The sequence below is a fragment of the Neovison vison genome, chromosome 7 (assembly GCF_020171115.1).
Source record: "Neovison vison isolate M4711 chromosome 7, ASM_NN_V1, whole genome shotgun sequence".
NCBI lineage: Eukaryota > Metazoa > Chordata > Mammalia > Carnivora > Mustelidae > Neogale > Neogale vison.
Window position 1 is genome coordinate 179,131,458 of NC_058097.1, and position 19,274 is coordinate 179,150,731.

General features: G+C 58.6%; 2 protein-coding genes across 4 annotated transcripts in view; one reads left to right on the forward strand and one right to left on the reverse strand.

Moving 5' to 3' along the window:
• NAT10 (N-acetyltransferase 10) overlaps positions 1-2,826 on the forward strand; it is a 37,992-nt gene extending 35,166 nt beyond the window's left edge. Inside the window, exon 29 of the mRNA XM_044259053.1 lies at positions 2,009-2,826. Coding sequence (XP_044114988.1) covers positions 2,009-2,120 — 112 coding nt within the window. The 3' untranslated portion in view covers positions 2,121-2,826. The remainder of the gene's footprint in view (positions 1-2,008) is intronic.
• Positions 2,827-8,518: 5,692 nt separating this feature from the next.
• The window catches only part of ABTB2 (ankyrin repeat and BTB domain containing 2), a 170,987-nt gene continuing 160,231 nt past the window's right edge, over positions 8,519-19,274 (reverse strand). For 2 of the 3 annotated variants that reach the window (XM_044259055.1, XM_044259057.1), the window contains exons 10-17: positions 17,827-18,056; positions 16,341-16,519; positions 15,900-16,005; positions 15,573-15,675; positions 15,000-15,090; positions 10,663-10,731; positions 9,955-10,068; positions 8,519-8,813 (exon numbers count right to left, since the gene is read on the reverse strand). In XM_044259055.1, the coding sequence (XP_044114990.1) occupies positions 8,616-8,813; positions 9,955-10,068; positions 10,663-10,731; positions 15,000-15,090; positions 15,573-15,675; positions 15,900-16,005; positions 16,341-16,519; positions 17,827-18,056 (1,090 nt within the window). In that variant the 3' untranslated portion in view covers positions 8,519-8,615. Of the gene's footprint in view, positions 8,814-9,954; positions 10,112-10,662; positions 10,732-14,999; positions 15,091-15,572; positions 15,676-15,899; positions 16,006-16,340; positions 16,520-17,826; positions 18,057-19,274 lie in introns of all 3 variants that reach the window. The other variant, XM_044259056.1, reaches the window with a different exon arrangement.

Consider the following 19,274-nt stretch of genomic DNA (forward strand, 5'->3'; position numbering starts at 1 on the left):
TGTATACCTCGATGTTTCCAATGTTAGAAGGGAAAAACAAAAATATTCATCCAAAATTAACAGTCATGGATTTGTTATTGATTTATTTTAAAAAATACTCCCCCGCCCCCCAAATCTTAGAGTGGCACAGTTTTGTTTTGTTTATGATTTTATTTATTTATTTGTCAGAGAGAGCGCAAGCGAGCGCGTGCACAAGCAGGCAGAGGGGCAGGCAGAAGCAGAGAGAGAAGCCGGCTCCCCGCTGAGCAAGGAGCCCGATGTGGGACTCGATTCCAGGACCCTGGGATCATGACCTGAACCGAAGGCATTGGCTTAACCGACTGAGCCACCTGGGCGTCCCAAGTGGCAGGGTTTTACATTTTGCAAAGCGGTACTGTCTGGCTTAATGGGAGGCAGCTGGCTCATCTGCTTCCGCCTCCCATCTGGTGCCACCACATACCTCGTGGCCTCTGGAAGACTGGCCGGCTGTGAGAGCACGGAAGTGAAAGGCAGCCAGTGTATTTATATTGTTAGGAAAATAGTTTCTAGCTCGGGCCCACCTGGAAAGGTGGAGGGGATTGCAGGAGGCCTGGACCCTGCTTTGAAAACCGTTCCCTCCGGCTGCTCTTCTGCACAGGGGAGCATCTGTAGATAATGGCTCCTCGGGCCAGAACCTTCATCATCATTCCCTCAGGAAGGGAGTGAGGTTTCCCTGCCCTGGGACTCTGGAGATGAATGTCCACGTGTGGTTTGGGGTTAATAGGGAGGGGAGTTCTTGGCATTGCCATAGGACAGCACCCTTTAGAGGATATATTTAAAAAGACGAGTCTTATGACTCTAGCAGCTGAAGATCGCAGAGATCATGATGTTGTCCTCTGCGGTCTCCGTAAGCTCCTGTGTGGTCTTGAAGGTTCCAGCGTTGGTATCAGTTATACTCCCCAGATGCTCTCAGATGTGGCACGAGAGCCCTGTCAGTGTGTCCTAGTTTCTGGTTTGGACGATACGGCAGGGGCGAGCCCGGGGCCCACGACAGCTCCAGCCTTGAGCGAGGCTTTGAGCGCTGCAAAAGGCCAGGGCACGTGCTTGGTGTGGTGACTGCTGGGTCCTCCCTCCTCAGAGCTTGGCTTTGCCAGCCGTTGGTTTGGCTCTTCCTGCTGGTGAGGGGCCTCCTGGATTCCCTGCCCTTTGTGGTAGTTCATCTGCTTGAGAGCTCTGAGTAAATCGTGCTCTTGGAGGTAAAGACACTGACCTCTATCATCCTGTTCTTTGAGGCCCTGCTTTTTTATGTACCCCCCACCCCCCATCCACGGGAGGTCACTGCATTCGGGTGATGTTAGTGGTCCGTGGGTAGAACTGTTCGGTCTCTCCTCATAGGGAGGTGTTTGCTCCTGGGGCAGAATGCCGCCGAGAGGATCTTTAACCTGTGAGGGGATCGGAGGGCGGCTGCTGAGTGACTCCAGCACGGAACTGCCAGGCTTTGGCTGGCCGGTACAGACCTGAGTTACTGCTGCTTGGGTTTCCCTCTCCCTCAGGGGAAATAAAATAATGCCACGTCGCAAGTGTTAAACGTTCTCCTGGGAATCTCCTGCTTTGTATTAGAGACTGTCCTCGGGGTCCTCGGGGTCCTTGGGGTAATGAGTCTGGTTTCCAGGGTAATCTCGAGTGGTGAGCAGTGGGAGAGAACCCTCCTCAGGACGCCGGAGATCTCCCTGTGGTCCCGGGAGCGGGGGATGACCGGTACTCCACAGAGAGCTTTGCTTTCAGGGGTTGGGAGAGAGATTTGTTCTTCTGTCTGAGGAAGAGCCCAGTCAGGGCAGGAAGCGGGTCGGCGTCCCCCAGCCCAGTGCCTGGCATGCGGGCAGCTTGCAGAGAACAAATGTGCCGAATGTCATTAATGTTCCAGAAGGTGGAAACCCTTCCGGACAAAGCAAGCCTAAAGCCAAGCAGTCTGAACGATGGTACCGATCTGCGGATTTCATTTTCTTTCTACTCATGGTTTTTTGTTGTTTGTTTCTGTTTTTTTCTCCAGTGACAAGAAAAGGAAGCTGGAAGCCAAACAGGAACCCAAACAGAACAAAAAGTTGAAGAAAAACAGAGACCCAAAGAACACAAAGGATCGGAAACTGAAGCAGAAGAAATAGGAAGAACGTGGGCACCCGCGGCTGCCGTGGGAGGAGAGCGCCCTGACTCTGGCTGGACCGGGCGGCGGCCTGGACTGTTAAAGGCAGCAGGAGCCCCCACCGGCCCTGGAGACCAGCCAGGAATTCAGTCTGTGGCCTGAGCTTGGCTTAAGGCGACATCACTTCCTTGCCGGTCCACCCAAAACTCGATGGTTAGGCAAAGCTCTGGCACTGCCAAGGACCGGTCTCTCTCCCGCACTCCAGGCCTCTTTTCCCCTCTAAGTTCCTGTTTTGCTCTGGGCCCAGCTGTGTTAGCTCCTTCTCACACGTGTTGAGCCGCACTGACTCTCGTCCCCTCTGAGGCATTAAGCGCACAGCTTTTCGGTGATGCTCGGGACGCTGCCAGTGGAGCCCTGGGCCTCTCGCCATGGCCTTATCCACACACCACAAGGCCTAGAGCAGCAGGAGCTCTGCCTGACCAAGTGGCTGTGGCAGGTCACTGTTCTGTGCCCTGGGCTTTGCCGTAAATCGTTCCACTCCTGCCTCTGCAGGACCCGCGTCCCAGAAAAGCCTGAGCTCTTAATTTAAGAGGAATCTATCTGGCCTTGAGTCCCCCAGGTCGATTGTTTCATGTATTTGGGAAAAAACTTAGGGCAAGACTCTTTCGCTAGCCGGGGGGAGGGAGGGATAGAGAATCTATTTTTAATAAATAACAAGCTGGAAAGACCCAACTGCCTCTGAGTGCTCATTGACTCCACGGAGCTGGGGGTTGGCCCTTGCCCTGTTTCTTCCGGAGGACCTTGGCTGCCAGGTAGACTTCAGAAGGTGTTAGTGCTAAGGCCGGGGAGGGCAGTGGCCAGGGCTTAACCAACCCAGAAGCCTGTGAGAGAAGTGGCCGGCACCCACCGTGCTTGCGGTGGTCCTTCTGAGGGACAAGCTGTGGCACCTAGGAGCTAGCCAGCTGTGCTCCCTGTGGCACCTGGCGCAGCTAGCTGGCTTCTGGATGCCAAAGGCTCCCCCCGCCCCCAACCCCGAGCTCCTGTCCGGTCGTTTGGTTCCTTCCTTCTGTTGGGGACAGAAATTACGTGGTGGCTTCACACATACTTTGGTTTGTGTGTTTGACAGTAACAGTGCTGGATTTCAAAGTGATACTAAGTGTTGAGCCTGGAGGGCCTCTGCCGGTTTCCCTGGGCTTGTTCCTCAGCCCTGTCACGGAGTGCGAGCAAAGCTCCGCGTGCAGTTCCGCTCAGTTGTGTTCTTGTTCTGACCCTGTTTCCGGTGCCGTACATGGCCGTTGAGGGCAGTCCTGGCGGCATCAGTCTCCAGCTTCCATGCTCACTCTTCTTTTTTTTTTTTTAAAGATTTTTTTATTTATTTGACAGACAGAGATCACAAGTAGGCAGAGAGGCAGGCAGAGAGAGAAGAGGAAGCAGGCTCCCTGCGGAGCAGAGAGCCCGATGTGGGGCTCGATCCCAGGACTCTGGGATCATGACCCGAGCTGAAGGCAGAGGCTTTAACCCACTGAGCCACCCAGGTGCCCCCTCACTCTTCTTTTTATCTGGAAAATTCACATGGAGGCCTTGGTTCCTGATCTTCCTTGTTTCTTAATAGAATTTAAAAGGACCGGTCTTCCATGAGTCCAAGGATCCTTTCCTCCGCTATGATGTGTAATCCAGGTTCCCAGAAGTCTTAACACATGGCAGGGAAGGTAAGGGAAGCTTCTGGAGCAGGGAGGATTAAAGGTACACTGCCTGGGACTCAGCCACAGCAAGGAGAGCAGGCTCTGCCTGGGCTACGGACCCCTGTACCTTGTCTACTCAGGCCTCGGGACCTTTTGTCTCCTGGATCTGCAGGTGTCTGCCCACCGACCCCCTGTCAGGTCTACAGGAAGGTTTGCTGGGAGGAGCAATAAGAACTAATTTCTGATTCGCTTTTTCCAGGTGCGTGCCTGAGCCTGACTTTCAAGGAGGATTTTCTTAGGAGAGATGCTTAAAAGCAAAGTCAGAATCCCAGATGGTCCGAGCTGGACAGTTTCTTTAAACTATCCAGCCATGTCATCCCATGGTTAGGGGGGCCCGGCCCTTGAGTGGCTCTCCAGCCCTGAAGCCTGGCTCGTGCTCTGCTCCAGGATGCAGGGAGAGGTGCCCTGAAGCCAGACCTCCTGGCTTCAACCCTGCTCTGTCCCGAGTCTCACCGTGACCCGGGACATGTCACTCACCTGCACCTGCTGTCCAGTCGGCCTCTGTGAGATACAGCTGGCAATGATCGCTCACACCTCCTGGGCTGTTGTGAGGAGTGAGTGGAGCCGAGTAAGAGGAGTGGACCATGGTGCCTGGTGAGCTGCTTGGTTACACACAAAGTGCTAAGACTCCGTGAGACCGGCCTTGTTCTAACAGCCCGAGCGGAAGAGCCCCACTTGGGCAGCAGGAAGGTGCACCTGGCGGTCAGACCTGTCGGGCCGTCTGGCTCCCATCAAGGTTGTTCTTCGCCTCTCTGAGGCCGCCTTCCTCTCTGCACGCAGAGGAAGCGAACATTCGCCTACTACCTATGGTCTTGGCCCCTTTTTTGGCAAAGCGAATGTTCCGAAGCAGGTCTCTGCACTTGGGGTTGTGATCGCGGGTTCTCCTCCGAACCTGACAAAGCACACCTCCCCCAGACCGCCATCTGGCCCCCAGACAGAGTGACATCTGTAAAGCCAGGCTGTCTCGGGAAATGTCATTGGTGAAATGAATTCAGAAAGGCTGGCTATGAATGCTGCTGTCACCGGGACGGGAAGGGGCTCAGGAAGCCTGAACAAAGAAGATGCTTAAATGGGTTTCATCATCCTCCAGGCCCCAGGCTCCACGGCCCCCCGGGCCCCCCCCAGCCCTGCGGCCGGGACGGGCTCCCCACGGCCTGCTCCAGGGCTTCCACTGCTCGTCTGGCCCCAGCCTCCCCAGAGGACTCCAGAGTGACCGGGAGGTGGACACAAAGAGGGCTGTGGAGGCTGGGGGAGTGGAGGAGATCAGTGACTGCCACCTTGGAAAAATGTAGACTCATTACCTGAGGGCCATTAGACCTGGCTGCTTGCTTGCCTGGGGGGCTGCAGGCCTCAGCCTTGGGGAGGGAATCCCCCATCTGTGGGCAGCTGCTTAAAGGGGAAACGTGGTCTGCAGAGGGGTGGGGTGACAGCAAATGGAAGGCCCGAGGGTCTCCTGTGGTGCTGTAGGTGGTTCGGCTGGGGAGAGTGTTTCCATGGCCCTGGTGTCTGACTGGCACTGGGTAACCAGCAGGGTAAGGAAATGGGGAAGGAGTGGGAAGGCAGGGGATCCTCATGTCTGGAGAGGGTTTCCTTTGGGGACAAGGCCCAGGCTACAGCTGCTAAGAGCCAGATTGTCATTAACTGCAGGGTGGCCGCAGGAGACTGAACTCCCTCTGATATAGAACTTGCTTTCAGTCCCTTGTTTCCCAGGGACTCCTGTGAAGGACAAGTTTATTTTCTATCCTCCAGCCTGCCTTTGGCTGCTAATAGCCTGAAGAGGGCAGCTGGAGGAGCAATGCCCATGCCTCCCCCTGGCCCCCTCATGCTCTGGAGCAGTGGCCCTGAGGAGGAGGCCCAGCCTCCAGGGCTAAGGTAAGATGACCAAACACCTCCACTCCTGGTCCTCCTAGTCCCCTTGGAAGAATCTGATTTTTATCTATTATTTTTTAAATAGATTCCATGCCCAGCAACATGGGGCTTGAACCCACGACCCTGAGATCAAGACCAGAGCTGAGATCAATTGGATGCTTAAAGGACTGAGCCACCTAGGTGCCCCCTCTATTATTGAAATGCTTTCTTAGTGTGTTCTGCTACATATGCTACATATAGGCTCAAAGGGGTCCCATCTCTCCCTTACATTGCCTTCCCATTAGCCTGCCTCCCCCAAAAGAAAGTGGCTGAGCTCTCTAGGTACTTGACTGAGGCATGTCCTATGGGGGGCACAAGGAGGGGGTGAGACCTGTGAGGAGGGTGGGCACAGGCCCGTGGAGGGAAGGGTAGCCACTCACCCCTGAAAGGTAGTCACTGTGGATGGCAATTGCTGGGCAGCGACAGACCCCTGAACCAACCTCCCAGGGGCCTCTGCCCAGGGTGGTGCCAAGGGGTGCACCTCCTCCCTGTGACCCCAGGGGGCGCCATGGGTCCATGCAGGGTCCCTTCCCCATCCAGGCCAGGAGCCGAGGTTGGGCCTCAAGCCGCCTGAGCTGGGCCCTGTCCCGCAAAGCTGGGCATCAGGGCTTTCCTGGACTGACACCAACTGACCCCCTGAGGTCTTGATGTTGTCCCTCAGCTTCTGAGTTCCGGCCTATTAGTTATTGAACCACAGCCACCCAGGCCAGTGTTTCTAGCGACTGTAGAAATTTTCCCGCCTCAGGTAGCAAACATTTAAAAAACCTTTCTTTCTGCCTGAACTTCGTACCCGAAACAAACTATAACCCGTCCCAGGAGACCCCTGGGCCCGAGTCACTGGCTAACTGTCCTCTCTTCATTCCCCGATGGCACAGACCAGCTTGGGCTCAGCTGGGCCCAGAGGCAGCAGACACTGAGGGACAGGTGCTCCCTCATCAGGGAGAGAAGGCCCGGCCTCTACCTCGCTGGCCACACAGGTTTAGACCACATAAGAATTGCAGACATTAAGACAGCCCTAGTAGTAGCTCCCGCGTGAGGGCCCTGGGGGTGGCCTGGGCTCCTGGAAGACCAGAAAAGCCCCTGACAACCATCTGACTCCTGGCAGGGGCTCCCATCACTCCACACAAACCCCTTTTCTGTCCTCATAAATGGCACATAAGTATTAAACACAGGAGAAGGATTTTATATCCTCAGTTACCTTGTTTGACAGAAGAGGAAAAGTAGGGCCCAACAAGGGCCAGCTCCAGGCTCAGGTTCTGGGTGAAGAGTGTGCGGCGCGTGCACGGGGGCGGGGTGCAGGGTAGTTGTAGCTGGAGGGGCTGGAGGCCTGAGTAACCAAGGAGTTAGCCCAGCTCTGAGCAACCCTCTAGCAGGAGTGACAAGACCAAGGTCATTGTTAACAAGTGTTTATTGTTAATAAAACCATGGTACATTTACAATAAGTGACATTAATGTATAGTTACAGTATCATACAATATTACAGCAATAAAATAACGCCTATTCCTTTGTACATCCAGCTCAAGCAGCTAGTCAAAAATATTTTCCAAGATTGTAAGCCTCTGGGGGCTTTTCAAGGTAACCAAAGTGACGCCTCCTGAAGCGCCAGGGCTCTCGGTGAATAAATAGTTTCGAAGGTGCAGCCAGACAGCCCAGAGAAGGCTCGACCCAGAGCAAGCCGTCCAGATGCTCCCCCAGTGTCTGGTCCATAAATACGACAGGCGTCCTGCCTGATGCTCGGCTCCATCTGGGAAAACTCGGGGCTACGGGCCTGCGGCAGGCAGGACAGCTGCAGCAGGTCCTCGGCTCGCCCCACTGCCCCACCCCTTCTACACCTGGACCCGCAGTTCCCACAACCAGTGCCCTGCTTCCTGAGCCCCCGGGGGAAGCCTAACTCTAGGCTGGGGGTTCAGGATTGGCCTCTAAAAGCAGCAGCAACAAAAGCTGAGGCCAGCAGACTCACCCATTCCACCCTGTGCACCCCATGCCGCCCTTGGCTCAGCCAGGAAGTCCGTGGGCATCAGTTGGGGAACTGCCTTTTCACACTAACGGAGCAGGGGTGTGCTCCCCCGAAGGAGGGCCTCTGTAGGCCTAGATGTCAAAGAAAATCCGGCTCTAAGTGACACTCTAGGCAGGGATCTTCAGACCCTGGAAGGTTCACATCACAAAGGCACAGCCTTGAGGAAGAAGTTCAGGGATTTGGGCAGCCTTTCTGATGTGACCTTGAGGGAAAAAAATAGTTTCTGCATGAAGTGGCCTGGGGCCCTGAGTGTGTGTTCTCTCCCTTCATCAGGATGCCCACACCCCCAAGGGACCTTGCTGGGACAGTCTGCGCTTGGGGAGGCCTTGGGATTGTGGGTGGTCAGAGCCTGGAAGGCATGGTCAGAGGCTGTTTCAAGCAGGGGTGAATCAGGATCAGCCTAAGACCTCCAGGAGAGGAGAAGGGGCACGTGAGGGTGAGTACATGGTGGCCCTCAAGGTGCAAACAGTGTGGGGGTTGGAGGGAGGGGCTGCCTTTTGGCCTTGTCTGCCCATCGCCCATCAAGCAAACCTCCCCGGGGCAAAGGGGTTGAGGTGGTGCCGCCCAGTGACAGGAGGGCTCCGAGCACATCTACCTGCCCAAGGACAGATCGATGCCAGAGGGAAGATCTGCAGAAAGGGGGGAAACTGAGTCCCATGAGCCTGGCTCCAAAGAGGCCTACAACCAGTGCCCCCATCCCACCCCCGCAGCCGGGCCCCAACCCATCCGCAGGCTCCAGGTATGTACTTGTTCCAACGCCTCCATTAGCGCCTGCTCCCACCCCCCAGGAATGCCTAGAGCCAGAGCCTCGGCCCAGGGGGTGTGCAGCCCTGCTGTGCTGCCCCCGCCCTCAGACCCGGGAGGTGATGTAGACTGAGTGAAGGCGCTCAGCCAGGGTGCTCTGCAGGTCCTGCAGGGGGTCCAGGCCCTGCACCTTGCTGTTGCGGCCGTAGATGAGCTGCCGGAAGGAGTCCTGCTCCAGCAGGGCCTTCATGTGCTTGAGGAAGAAGCCTTCACAGAACAGGGCCAGTTCAGGGGCGTTGTGGATCTGGGAGGGGAGAGGGAGTGTGAGAGCTGCGGCCTTTGCACAGCCCCACCCCGCCCCCACATGTGGCCCAGGGGCCGGGGGCTTTCCCCTTATCTGGACTCCTTCCATCCTTCTCTCCTCTGGATGAGACTAATCTGGGCTCAAATCCCAGCTCCAGCACCAGGAACATTACTGTTCTTGGTGCCATTGTTTTCTTTGCCTACTTCCCACTGTTGCCATTACTGAAGGGCGGCCATCCTTGTGGGAGCAGAAGCTCCCTTAGCAGTACGGCGACGGGGAGCCCAGCCCGAGACCGGCACCTGAGCAGTTCACCCAGTGGATGCTCAGTTAAGATTCTAACTCAACAAATACCAAGTGTCCACTCTGGGCCATGCCTTGGACACCAAGTTCTGGGGCGAGGTCCCTGCAGTATGCTTAGAGCTGATGGTTCTACTTTGGGAGACACAGAAGCCAGAGAAGCAGGGAAGGTCACAGCAGGTGGTGGGCAGCACTGTGGGGACAGTGGCAGGTGCCTCATGGTAAGCCAGGGGCTGTGGCAGGAGCTAAGAAAGCCACGGGGCAGGTGAAGAGATGTGGGAAGGGTCCTAAGGGGCTGGCCAGTGTGATATTTAGCCTGCCCGCAGAGGAAGCTTCATGGGAGGGAGGCTTTAAGTAGAGGAGTGACAGTCTTTGTCAAAGACCCTGGAGCCTGCAGGGTGACAGCCAAGAGGGGGAGGCCGGGCCCAGGTCATGGTCTGGAGAGGTGAGGCTGGGTGGCTTGGGGCAGGGTGGGCACAGCGGACATGGAAGAGAGTAGACTGACTGCTGATATGCTCACAGGGAGGGAGCCAACCTAGATGGGGCAGGTTAAAATACATGAAACTCCCAAGTTTTGAGCACAAGCACCTTAGCCAGTGGCTGTACTGTGCACTGAGGGGGTAAGGTCACAAGAACAGGTTGGGGAAAAAATCAAGGAGGAACCTAACGAAGTGATCTAACACAGGGAAGCTCAGCCCTTTGGCCCAGGCCCCCCAGCCTGAGAAGCCCGCCTCCTGGGCTGCGGGGAGCACGGCTCACCCCCGCCCAGTCCTTCCGAGGCAGCTGCAGCTGAGGCCCCAGGGGAGCTGAGCCCCCGGGAGGCAGCAGGCAGCATGGCACTCACCTTGGCGTACTTATAGGTGTTCACGGCACTCTCCACGCTGAGGGTCTGAGAGCACAGGATCTCGCAGTGTCTCTGCAGGGCATCCAGCTGGAACAGGCTGGCAGCCGACAGCAGCTGGTGGGGAGGCAGACGTGGCCTTGGACGTGGGCAGCCAGGCCTGTGGCCCAGGCATGGGGGAACAGAAAGCTGCTCCGGGCAGCGTGCCACAGGCCCTGGTTTCTCCTAATCCTCGGGGCCCTGCCTGCCTCCGCAGGTCAAGTCCGAGGACTGATTCTTTCTGTTCTAGGTCATCTAGGTACTTGCTGGGACACTTTGGAAGGCACAGGACGGGGGACAGACACTGGATGGGATTCCTGACCTCAGAAGGTTTTCAACCTCGAGCTGTGCGCTGTGTCGCAACTAACATGGGGTCGTTTTCTAAGCGGTGAGGAGGTGAGTGGGAGGCTGGGCTGCCTTTGACCCCGCTGGGCCCATTATCCCCACACCAAGCCCTTCCTCCCCCTGGCCCCCTCCCCCAGGCCTGGCCCAGAAGGTGGGTGGGCAAAAGGCCCTTCCTGTCACAGGAAGAGAAAGGACCAGCAGGGAAGGAGGAGGTCCCGAAAGAGGTCGCCTCCCCTCTCCAAATGCCCGGTCCCTGAGTGCCAGCAGCTGGGCACAGGGCACACGGCACGTGGGCTCCCAGTCCTCTCCCCAGCGCAGAGGCCTCACCTCCAGGATGTCAGCGGCTGGGATGTCCAAGGCTTCTGTCCCTCCGTAGTACAGATACTGCATCATCATCTGCGGCAGGAAGAGGCCCCATGTGAACACCAAATGGACCCACGAGTCCCCTGTCCTTATCTGCCCCCAGCAGAGGGCCACTCTTCGCCTTGGGCCTGGCTGTGCCCTCCATTCCTCCACAGGGGGACACACACACATCCCCCAACTCCCTGAAGCTACAGTTTGTGTCTGTGCAGTTTCGAGAAGTCAGTCCAGAGATTCTCCCTCCTGGTTGCCTGCGTGTAGGACAGGCCTCCTTCCAGGCGGTGGCTCTATTCTGATCCTCAGGACAGCCCTGGGAGCCCAGAAGGGAAGGTACTATTCACAGATGGGGAAACCGAGGCTCGGGGGGGGGGGGGGCGGGTAGGCAGCATGGCTCGAGTCACTCCGGTCTCCTGATCCCCGCACCAGACCCCCAGGCCACACACTGTGCATTTCTCTCACCTACATTTTAAACGTGGGCCTGGGGCGGGGGGAACTGCGCTCAGAAGCTGCTTCCAACTTTCCTGTCTGCGCTGGGACTCCAACGTGGAGGTGAGAGCCAGACCCTGTCTCTCCCTACCCCCACCCCCGGATTTGTTCCCTTGGACGGCAGGCCCAGAGCTGGGGTTGGGATCTGCTCCAGAGGTCACCTCGCCACCCGGCCCAGACCTGCCCGGGGCTTCTGGGAACAGAGGGCCCAGGATATCAAATGAGGTAGCCCAGGAATGGGGAACGACATTCGGTTTTGCTGAGGTCTAATTTACGAGCTCTGCCATCACGCTGGAGTCCAGGAAGTTCCCCGCTGGAAAAAGAAAAGCGGTTCGCACTGGCTGGCTGCAGAACCCGCCCCAGCGAGGAGCTGGCAAGTGTGCAAGTAAACACGGCTCCAGCCGGCACAGTTGGGCTCTGTTAGCAGCACGGCCCCCGGGCTACAAGAGGCACCAGAGGGTCTAGGGAAAGGAGCCCAATGCCGGGGGCATGGGAGTGTGGAGATGGCCTGGCCAGTCTGTCCAGGCTCAAGGTCTGTTCCTGAGACCTTCATCCACCCCCCAACCACAGATTGGTGGGCGCCTAGAGGCCTTCCATACCCCTGCTGGAGCACATACAGGGTGCTCTGCGTTATGTGTCTGTCCCTCCGGGAGGCGTGTGCCTCAGGGGGCCCCAGGCCTGGTCTTTTCTACCACCCTCCAGGCTGGGCTCGGAGCCTTGGATGAGCCAGGGCAAAAGCCCCTGGCCCAGGCCTGGGAGTGGAGTGGGTGGGTGGGCACGAGCTCCCGGGATCAGAGGCTAAGGGGTGGCCTCAGGGCAGCCCCTCAGCAAGAGGGGAAGCAGGGGTGCAGCTCCCCTTCCCAGCCTCTGCCTTCAGGAGCTGGTTTGGACAAGGCGCAGCCCACGGTGGCCCCTGGAGCTCCCTGAGGTCACCTGAATGAGTATTAATCCACGGAAGTCAGAACTGCTCCCTCGGAACCTTTTTGAGGGAACTGGGTGGCCGGCAGGCCTGGATAGATGGGTTTTACCCAGCCCAGCAGCCCCCAGGCAGGACGGGAGTCATAGGCCTCCCAGCAGGCTGCCCCTGGCTCTGGGCGAGGCCTGGATGGGATCAGCTGCAGAGGGAAAGCACAGTTTGCTTCTGGGCTGAATAGGAACCCAGGAACCCAAATGCACTGCACGGATAGGACTGGGGTCAAGCCAGATAAGACCGGCACGGCTGTTCCTCACAGGCCTGGGTTTAGTTGGCAGTGACCTCGGCAAGTGTCTAGACCAGCACTAATGCCACAGCCACTGGTCAAGTGTAACTTTCAAGCATTTGAACTAAGACTGGTCTGAATTGAGATGTGCTGTGTCAGATCCACAGTGGATTTCAAAAACTTAGTATGAAAAAGACGTAAGATAGGTCATTATTTTTTATATTGACTGCATGTAATATCTGGGCTATAAAGAGTTAAATAATAGATTATCAAAATTAATTTCATCTACTTCCTTTTGGAGGTTTATGTGGCTACTACACAATGTCACGCTCCACAGGTGGCTTGCATTACCCTTCCCTTGGATGGCCGAGCTCAGAGCTCCTTGGGCCCGTTTCCTCCACTGGAAAGCACAGACCATGACGGACCTCCTTTCCTCCCTCCCTCTCTCTCTCCCAGGGCTGTGGAAACCAGGGAGCTACTCAGGGGCTGCTCTGAACCCTGCAGGCTTTGTCAGGAAGCTCCAGCGGAGGACCGAAGCGTGCTCCAAGCAGCCCAGAGAGCAGAAGTCTGCATCTAGAGGCTGCCCCCGACACGGGGCTCTGCTGTGGGGGTGGAGTTCTCGAGCAACAGAGCCCACATTTCCCAGGCCCATGTGCACTGTGGATGGTGGATCTAATGTTCCGGGGGACTCTCCCCGCAGCTCCGAGAAGCCGTCAAAGGGGCTGAGGCTGCTCTGGCACAGGCCTCCCCCACACTGGGCAAGCGCGGCCTCACCGGGCAGCTCCGGGGCCGTGGTCCCCTGGGGGCGCACACACGCCCTGCTGCTGCCTGTGCACTGCCCTCCTGCGTCTGACTGTGACCCCCCCCTCAGGTTCCAACTCACCCAGACATGGGGCTTCTTAGCCAAACGAGTTTCTTGAGCTGCCGCCTGCCCAGGAGTTAGGATCAAGGGAGGGGAAAGAGGGAAGAGGAGACGCCCCACTCCGCTGCAGGGCCAGACCCTGGGCCTCACCTCTTCCCTGTCAGCCCCTGGGCCGGTCCCCTCTCCTGCCATGCGCCTTCCTCCGTCCCTCCTCACCTTCATCACGCAACTGGATTTCTCTGCAGCCTCCTACATGGCGCCCTGGCTGGGGTCGGGAGCTTTGTAAATGCAAACTGGGCCATTCCACACAGCCTGGGTATGAATCCTGGCCCTGTCACTCTCGCTGTGTGACCTCAGGCAAGTCCCTCAACTTCTCTGTGCCTCTGACTCATCTACCCCCAGGGAATAACACCCACCCCTCCTAGGACGGTGCTGGGCTCCGAAGCTTAACTGATGAACAGTGGCAAAGCGCTTGGAACCACGCCTGCCTAAGTGCTAGCTGTCAGCACTTTTCAGGAGATTCCTGTGTTAAAGGTCAAAGGGTTAAAGGTCAAACCATTCCTGCGATGGCTCTCAGGGCAACAGACTGGACTAGAGGTAGTTTCTGGAGCATGTTGTGGTCTCTGCTTCTGGAGTTTGGCCTGCACTGTCCCCCTGCCTGAGCTTGCCCCTGCCAGCTAGGGGCCCCAGGCCCCGGGAGGCGCTGTAGCTGGGGGTTAGATGCCCCTTTCCTGCACTCCCCGCGCTGTCCCCACACCTCTCACTCTCGGAGACCCATCTCCTAGAGGGCCGGTCCTTGGCCCGTTTACTGCTGTACCCACGGTGTCCAGGGACAATGAAATGCTAACAGTAAGTGGGTGAAGACCGCATGAAGGGGGAACTAGGTCATTTTCGATGGCTCCTCCTTGTGCTCCTGTGACAGTGACCCATCTCACCGTCTCACTAGGCCACAAAGCCGTCCTGTGCAGGGCTCGACCCTGGACCCCACACCGGCTGCTCCCTGGCCTCAGTCCCAGCCCCTGGGGGTCGTCCCTGAAGCCTGGGGCCCACCGCACAGGCTGGAGACCTAGAGTCGCCACTTCTCAGAAAGGCGCTCTCAGCGGGGGCTCGGCTGACATCCCAGCCAGTCTCCTCCCTCCAGACTCTCTGGCCACGACTGGCGGCCAGCCTGTGGAGTGTCTATCACGCAACCTCCGATGTTCTTCTCCAAAGCTGAGGGACCGAAAGCCTGACCTTGGTCTTCCACAACCAGGATGGCCAGCTGGCTCTTTCTGCCTGGCCTGCCTGGCTGGGGTCCGATGCTTGGCAGGACTGGTGCAGCCCACACCGTGCTCCCCAGAGTGTGGGGGCCAGCCGTCCGGGGGCCCGCTGAAACGTGGGGTGCCGGGGGGCTGACGTGCAGTCTGTGCTCTGGGGAGCCCACCCTGAGGAAGGAGGGCTCCTACAAGCACGTGTGGTGGGTGCCGGGTCTCACGGGTCTCCATCCGTCTGCCCAAGACCCTCGCCCAGCGGTTCAGAGCTCAGGACTCGTGAGCGAGGCTCTGAACTGTAAGCCCATGCCGGAACGGCCACTGTGGCCGGGGACAGACCTGGATGCTCCTGCCAACAATGGAGTGAGTGAACGCAGAAGGCAGGGGGGTTGGGGAACAAGACGGCCAACTCCCAGCTGCCTCCCAGCCAAGACGGACAAAGCCCGGGGGCACTGGGGGAGCCAGCCCTGCCCCAACACATGTGCAGCAGCACGGAGGCTCACACACCTGGAAAATGTGGTACTTCATGTCGCTGATCTCGATGGTTTTGCCGCTGTCGCCGTCCTGTTCTGATTTATTGGTCATCAGCGTCTTGAACCTGGAGCAAAGGGGGTGAAACGAGGCGGGTCTTGCACATGACTTTGACTTCATCACGGGGCAGTAATGGCACCATCCATCACCCGACTGGTCACCGGGAGACGGGACATTTTTAAAATTACTGCAGCTCCCAAAATAATCCTCACAAATGGCAGCTTACATCATCCTGGGCTGACAGCCAGGCTGGGCCCCGATCTGTCCCCACTGCCCCCCGTCAGTGACTGTGATGCCTTTGGCCTGAAAAGTGACTCTTCATTCCAGAACATTTTCTAATAATCAGAAGCAGTACCTCGACTAGGAAGAACGCTACTGCAGCGCATCTCCTGGAGAGCTCTGGGTCCCACCCCGACGGCCCCCTGTCCACAGGACCCATCTCCGCAGGGCAGAGGCTCCTCTAAGGAACCTGCGTCTCCTCCCGTCGACCGGAAGCCTCCCCCGCCCATCCAGGGCCGAAGCTGGGGCCTGTTCCCCGAGGCGGCCTACCTGTTAGAAGCTGTCACCAGCAGGACCTTGTGTGCATAGAACAGCTTTCCTTCCACTAGGAAGGTCACGTCGGACATCTCCTTGTTATTCAGAAAGTGAGGATCTATGGCCAAAGGGACATAAGAGACATGACCAAGGGCGCCCCGGGGGATTGGGTAAGCATTCCGAGAGGCCAGGGTGGGGGTATAAAGGGGAAGAACAGAGACACTGAGGCCAGGTCCTTGGTGCCAAGAATGGGGAACAGGAGACCAAGATCTGTGGGAGAGAAACAAATGGGAGGGGACTCTGGAAAGGACGAGGGGCGGGTAGCCATGGGGCGAGCCTCACCTAGCCTGGCAGGCAGGGTCTTCCGGATCTCGGGGATGCTGGGCACCGGGCTGCTGCCGTAGCAGTGCATGAAGATGGCGGCCAGCTGCTGGGTGACCGCGTCATTCTGCCGGGCAGAGGAGAGAGAGGTGCAGTGAGCCCGCTGGCCATGGCCATGGCAGCAGACACAGTGGGCGCCTTTCCGAAGGTTCGGAGCAGCCACCAGCCTTTGCTCCTCCTGGATCTGGCCTGGTGGGAGATGCCTGTTCCTCCGTCACGGAGTCCCCAGGTGGTTTCTCTGGCCGGGCCCCAGCCCCGACAGCTCCCCCGGGCTCTGCAGCCGGGCCGCGGCAGTCAGGGTGCGGGGTGTGCGGGAGGGGGCCTGCGTCTGTCTGGCCGCGGCCGGGCCCGGGTACCCAGCCGGCCCGGCGCTCGGGGCGGGGACCCGCTGACGTCACTCACCTTGCTGGTCTTGAGGATGTCAAACATGAGCTGCAGGCCCTCGGTCACCAGCTCCTCATTGTACTCCTCCTCCTTGATGGAGCTGAAGTCCCGCAGGAGGCTCTGCACCACCGAGTAGCGCGACTGGGAGAAGGAGGTCCTCAGAGACTCGATCCACACGTGCAGCTTCCAGGGGACGCCTGGCGGGAGGGCGGGCGGTCGTCACCTCTGCGGCGCATGGACCCCCGAGCCCACTGCACAGCGCCCCCCTGCTCAGGTGGGCTCCCGTCCGGTTCCCTCAGGCCGAGGGGCTCTCGAGCCAGGGCAGGGGAGCTTCACGGACCCCAACTGGCCCTGCTAAGAGGTCAGAGGGGACTTCAGGTGCCCATTAGATAAGGCAGGGGAATGGCTCCGGCCTGAGCACAGGGCACCCAGACGGCTCAGCCTGGGGCCACGCCAGCCCCACTGTTTGTGGGGCCCCGCGACTACTTACCGGGAAGACCTAACAATTACAGGGGCTGGCCAGGTGACCTATCAAGCACGGACACCCGGGCCCACGCCTGTCCAGCACTCCGGGCACTGGCATCCGGTGGAGTGTAATTACTGTGTATCAGCTCCCTGGAGGGTGTCCGTGGGGCCATAAAGTAACTTAAAACTATTTTGTGGAGGTCATGACAAAAGCTAGTAATTTCCTTGGTAATTAGAGAGATAGCTTCTTACCCCCCAGCCTCACTGTGGAAAAAAAAAAAGGACGATGGCATTCCCCAGGGACACAATGACGTAGGGAGCATTAGCATCCTCGGTGTTCTGTCTGTAGCTAGGAATGATGCACCCATCTTATAGGGAGGAATACTGAGCCTGACTGGCAGCAAGAAGGTATGGCCTCCAGTCCCCTGGCCCAGGCTGGGCATGTGTGTGTGGTGGCTGCCGGGACAGTAAGCCCAGCTGCCCTCCCACAGAGGACATGCAGAGCTCATGGAGAGCTGGCTCCGGGCCTTGCAGGACGTCCCGGTCTTAGACGAGACTCCGCAGCATCAGTGACGGCGGAATGGCTGGGTCTCACCCAGGTCTGCCTGTCTGAGCGGCCTCCCTGAAGGCAAGAGCATCCACAGACTCACAGACCCGAGGAGCGAACGAGTCTGACCACGTCACAGGACAAGGCCAGAAACTGGCTTCCTAGTGACACAGATGTTCCGGCGGCCACACATCCCAGGCCACAACCAGGTTGGGGGCTGCAAAGCTCCCACCAGGGAGGAGGAAGTACCTGAGGCTGGAGGGCTGGGCCGATGCCCTCTCAACGCACTCCAAGGAGACCCCCATGGAGGACCAGCTGAGGCTCACGGCCTCTCCTGCCCCGGCCAGCCGCTGTCAGGCCCACGGAGATGGAGTCCCGCCCGATGCCTGTCTGCCCTGTGGCCTATCTGCCCCTGGGGGCCCAGCCCTCCTCCCGTCTGCTAGAGAGTGGTTGAGTGCTCGTGTGCGCACGTGTGCGTGCGTGGGGCCTCACCCAGTGCCCGCAGCTCCATGGTGATGTCCACATAGCCGTGCTCAGCGCTATAGTACATGGCCTCCTGCAGGGCTTTCGTGCGGGTCCGGCTCAGCCGCACGGGCCCCTCGCTGCTGCTGCCCTGGCTGGAGGTGTCGCTCTCCTCCACGCCCTCGGCCAGGATCTCCTCCAGGGACAGGACGTCAGCTTTGGCCTGCTGGGGCTGTGTCAGGAGCTTCCTCAGGACGTTCCTGCAGGCCCAGGGATGATGGAGGGGGAGTGCCTGAGGTCCTCGCCATGGACGGTGCCCACCAGAGTTGCCCTCCTGAGCCCTGTGGCCTCGATGGGCTGGTGTGGGCCACCTGTGGGCACTAGGGGTTCACAGCCTTCCCCTCCCAGGCGGGCTGGGCCGGGGCTCCCAGCACCTTCCATCTGTAGCCACCTGAGCAAGGCGGGTGGGGGGGGTGGTTTGGAGGGACTGGCCCTGGCAAGACACACCTCTGCCCCTGTCACCGCCATCCTGGTACTACTTAGTCATGGGCTTTGGGGCCAAGCCGGCCCTGCCCTCCTGGCTGTGTGATTTCAGATGGGTTCCTCTGCCTCTCTGTGCCCTGACTGCTCTGTCATCTGTGGAGTGGGGTGTCCACGTCACCCTCTTCCAGGGTTAACGGGAGGCCAATGGACAGCATCGGATGTACAGCCTGACATGTAGCAGAACCCTGAGGTGACAGTCAACCGTACTCGTGGGAAGGGTCTGAAACCCAGGACACGTTCATATGCTTTGTTTCCCGGCCTGCCACAAACAACAACGAGCTGAAGTCAAGAAGCCGGTCACACGGACTCCCGTGTGGAGGATACTGGACTTGACAGAGCACATTCCCGTGCACCGTGGCATTGCATTAACCCTGTGAGAGCCCCGGGACCCCACCGCTCATGGCTGATGACTGCGTTGCACTCACATGGGGCAGGTCACATGGGGCAGGAGTGTGGACCCAGGACTGCTGGCTCCGTACCCCTCATTCTGTCACATCCTGCGGCCTGGGATGGCTGCAGTGGGGGGCAGGTCCACAGGTCACCTGGGGGGGCTGAGCCTCCTCCCAGCAGCCCTGCCCAGCCGGCTCCCTGTCTGTGACAGAGGTCATGCTGCGCCCTCTTGAGAGACCCAGGATCATCCTGCTGTTGCCTTGCTAGCTCACCGAGCTTACAGAGCACCTCACTTGTGCCATGCACCGGTATGGGAAGGTGAGCCGGCCCATACCACCCCTGCCCCCCAAATCCCATGTTCCAGAGAGAGTAATGGGAAGCAGATGTGTGGACAGGGTGAAGAGGCTACAATAGGGGAAACCACGGGCCGCTGGGGGAAAAGGCCTAGTAGCACGGGTGTGCAGTATGGCGCTGGGAGGCGGAGGGGAGGGTGAGTTTTGGTGGCTGAGCAGGGACGGCATCAGCCGAGGCCAGAGAAGAAAGCA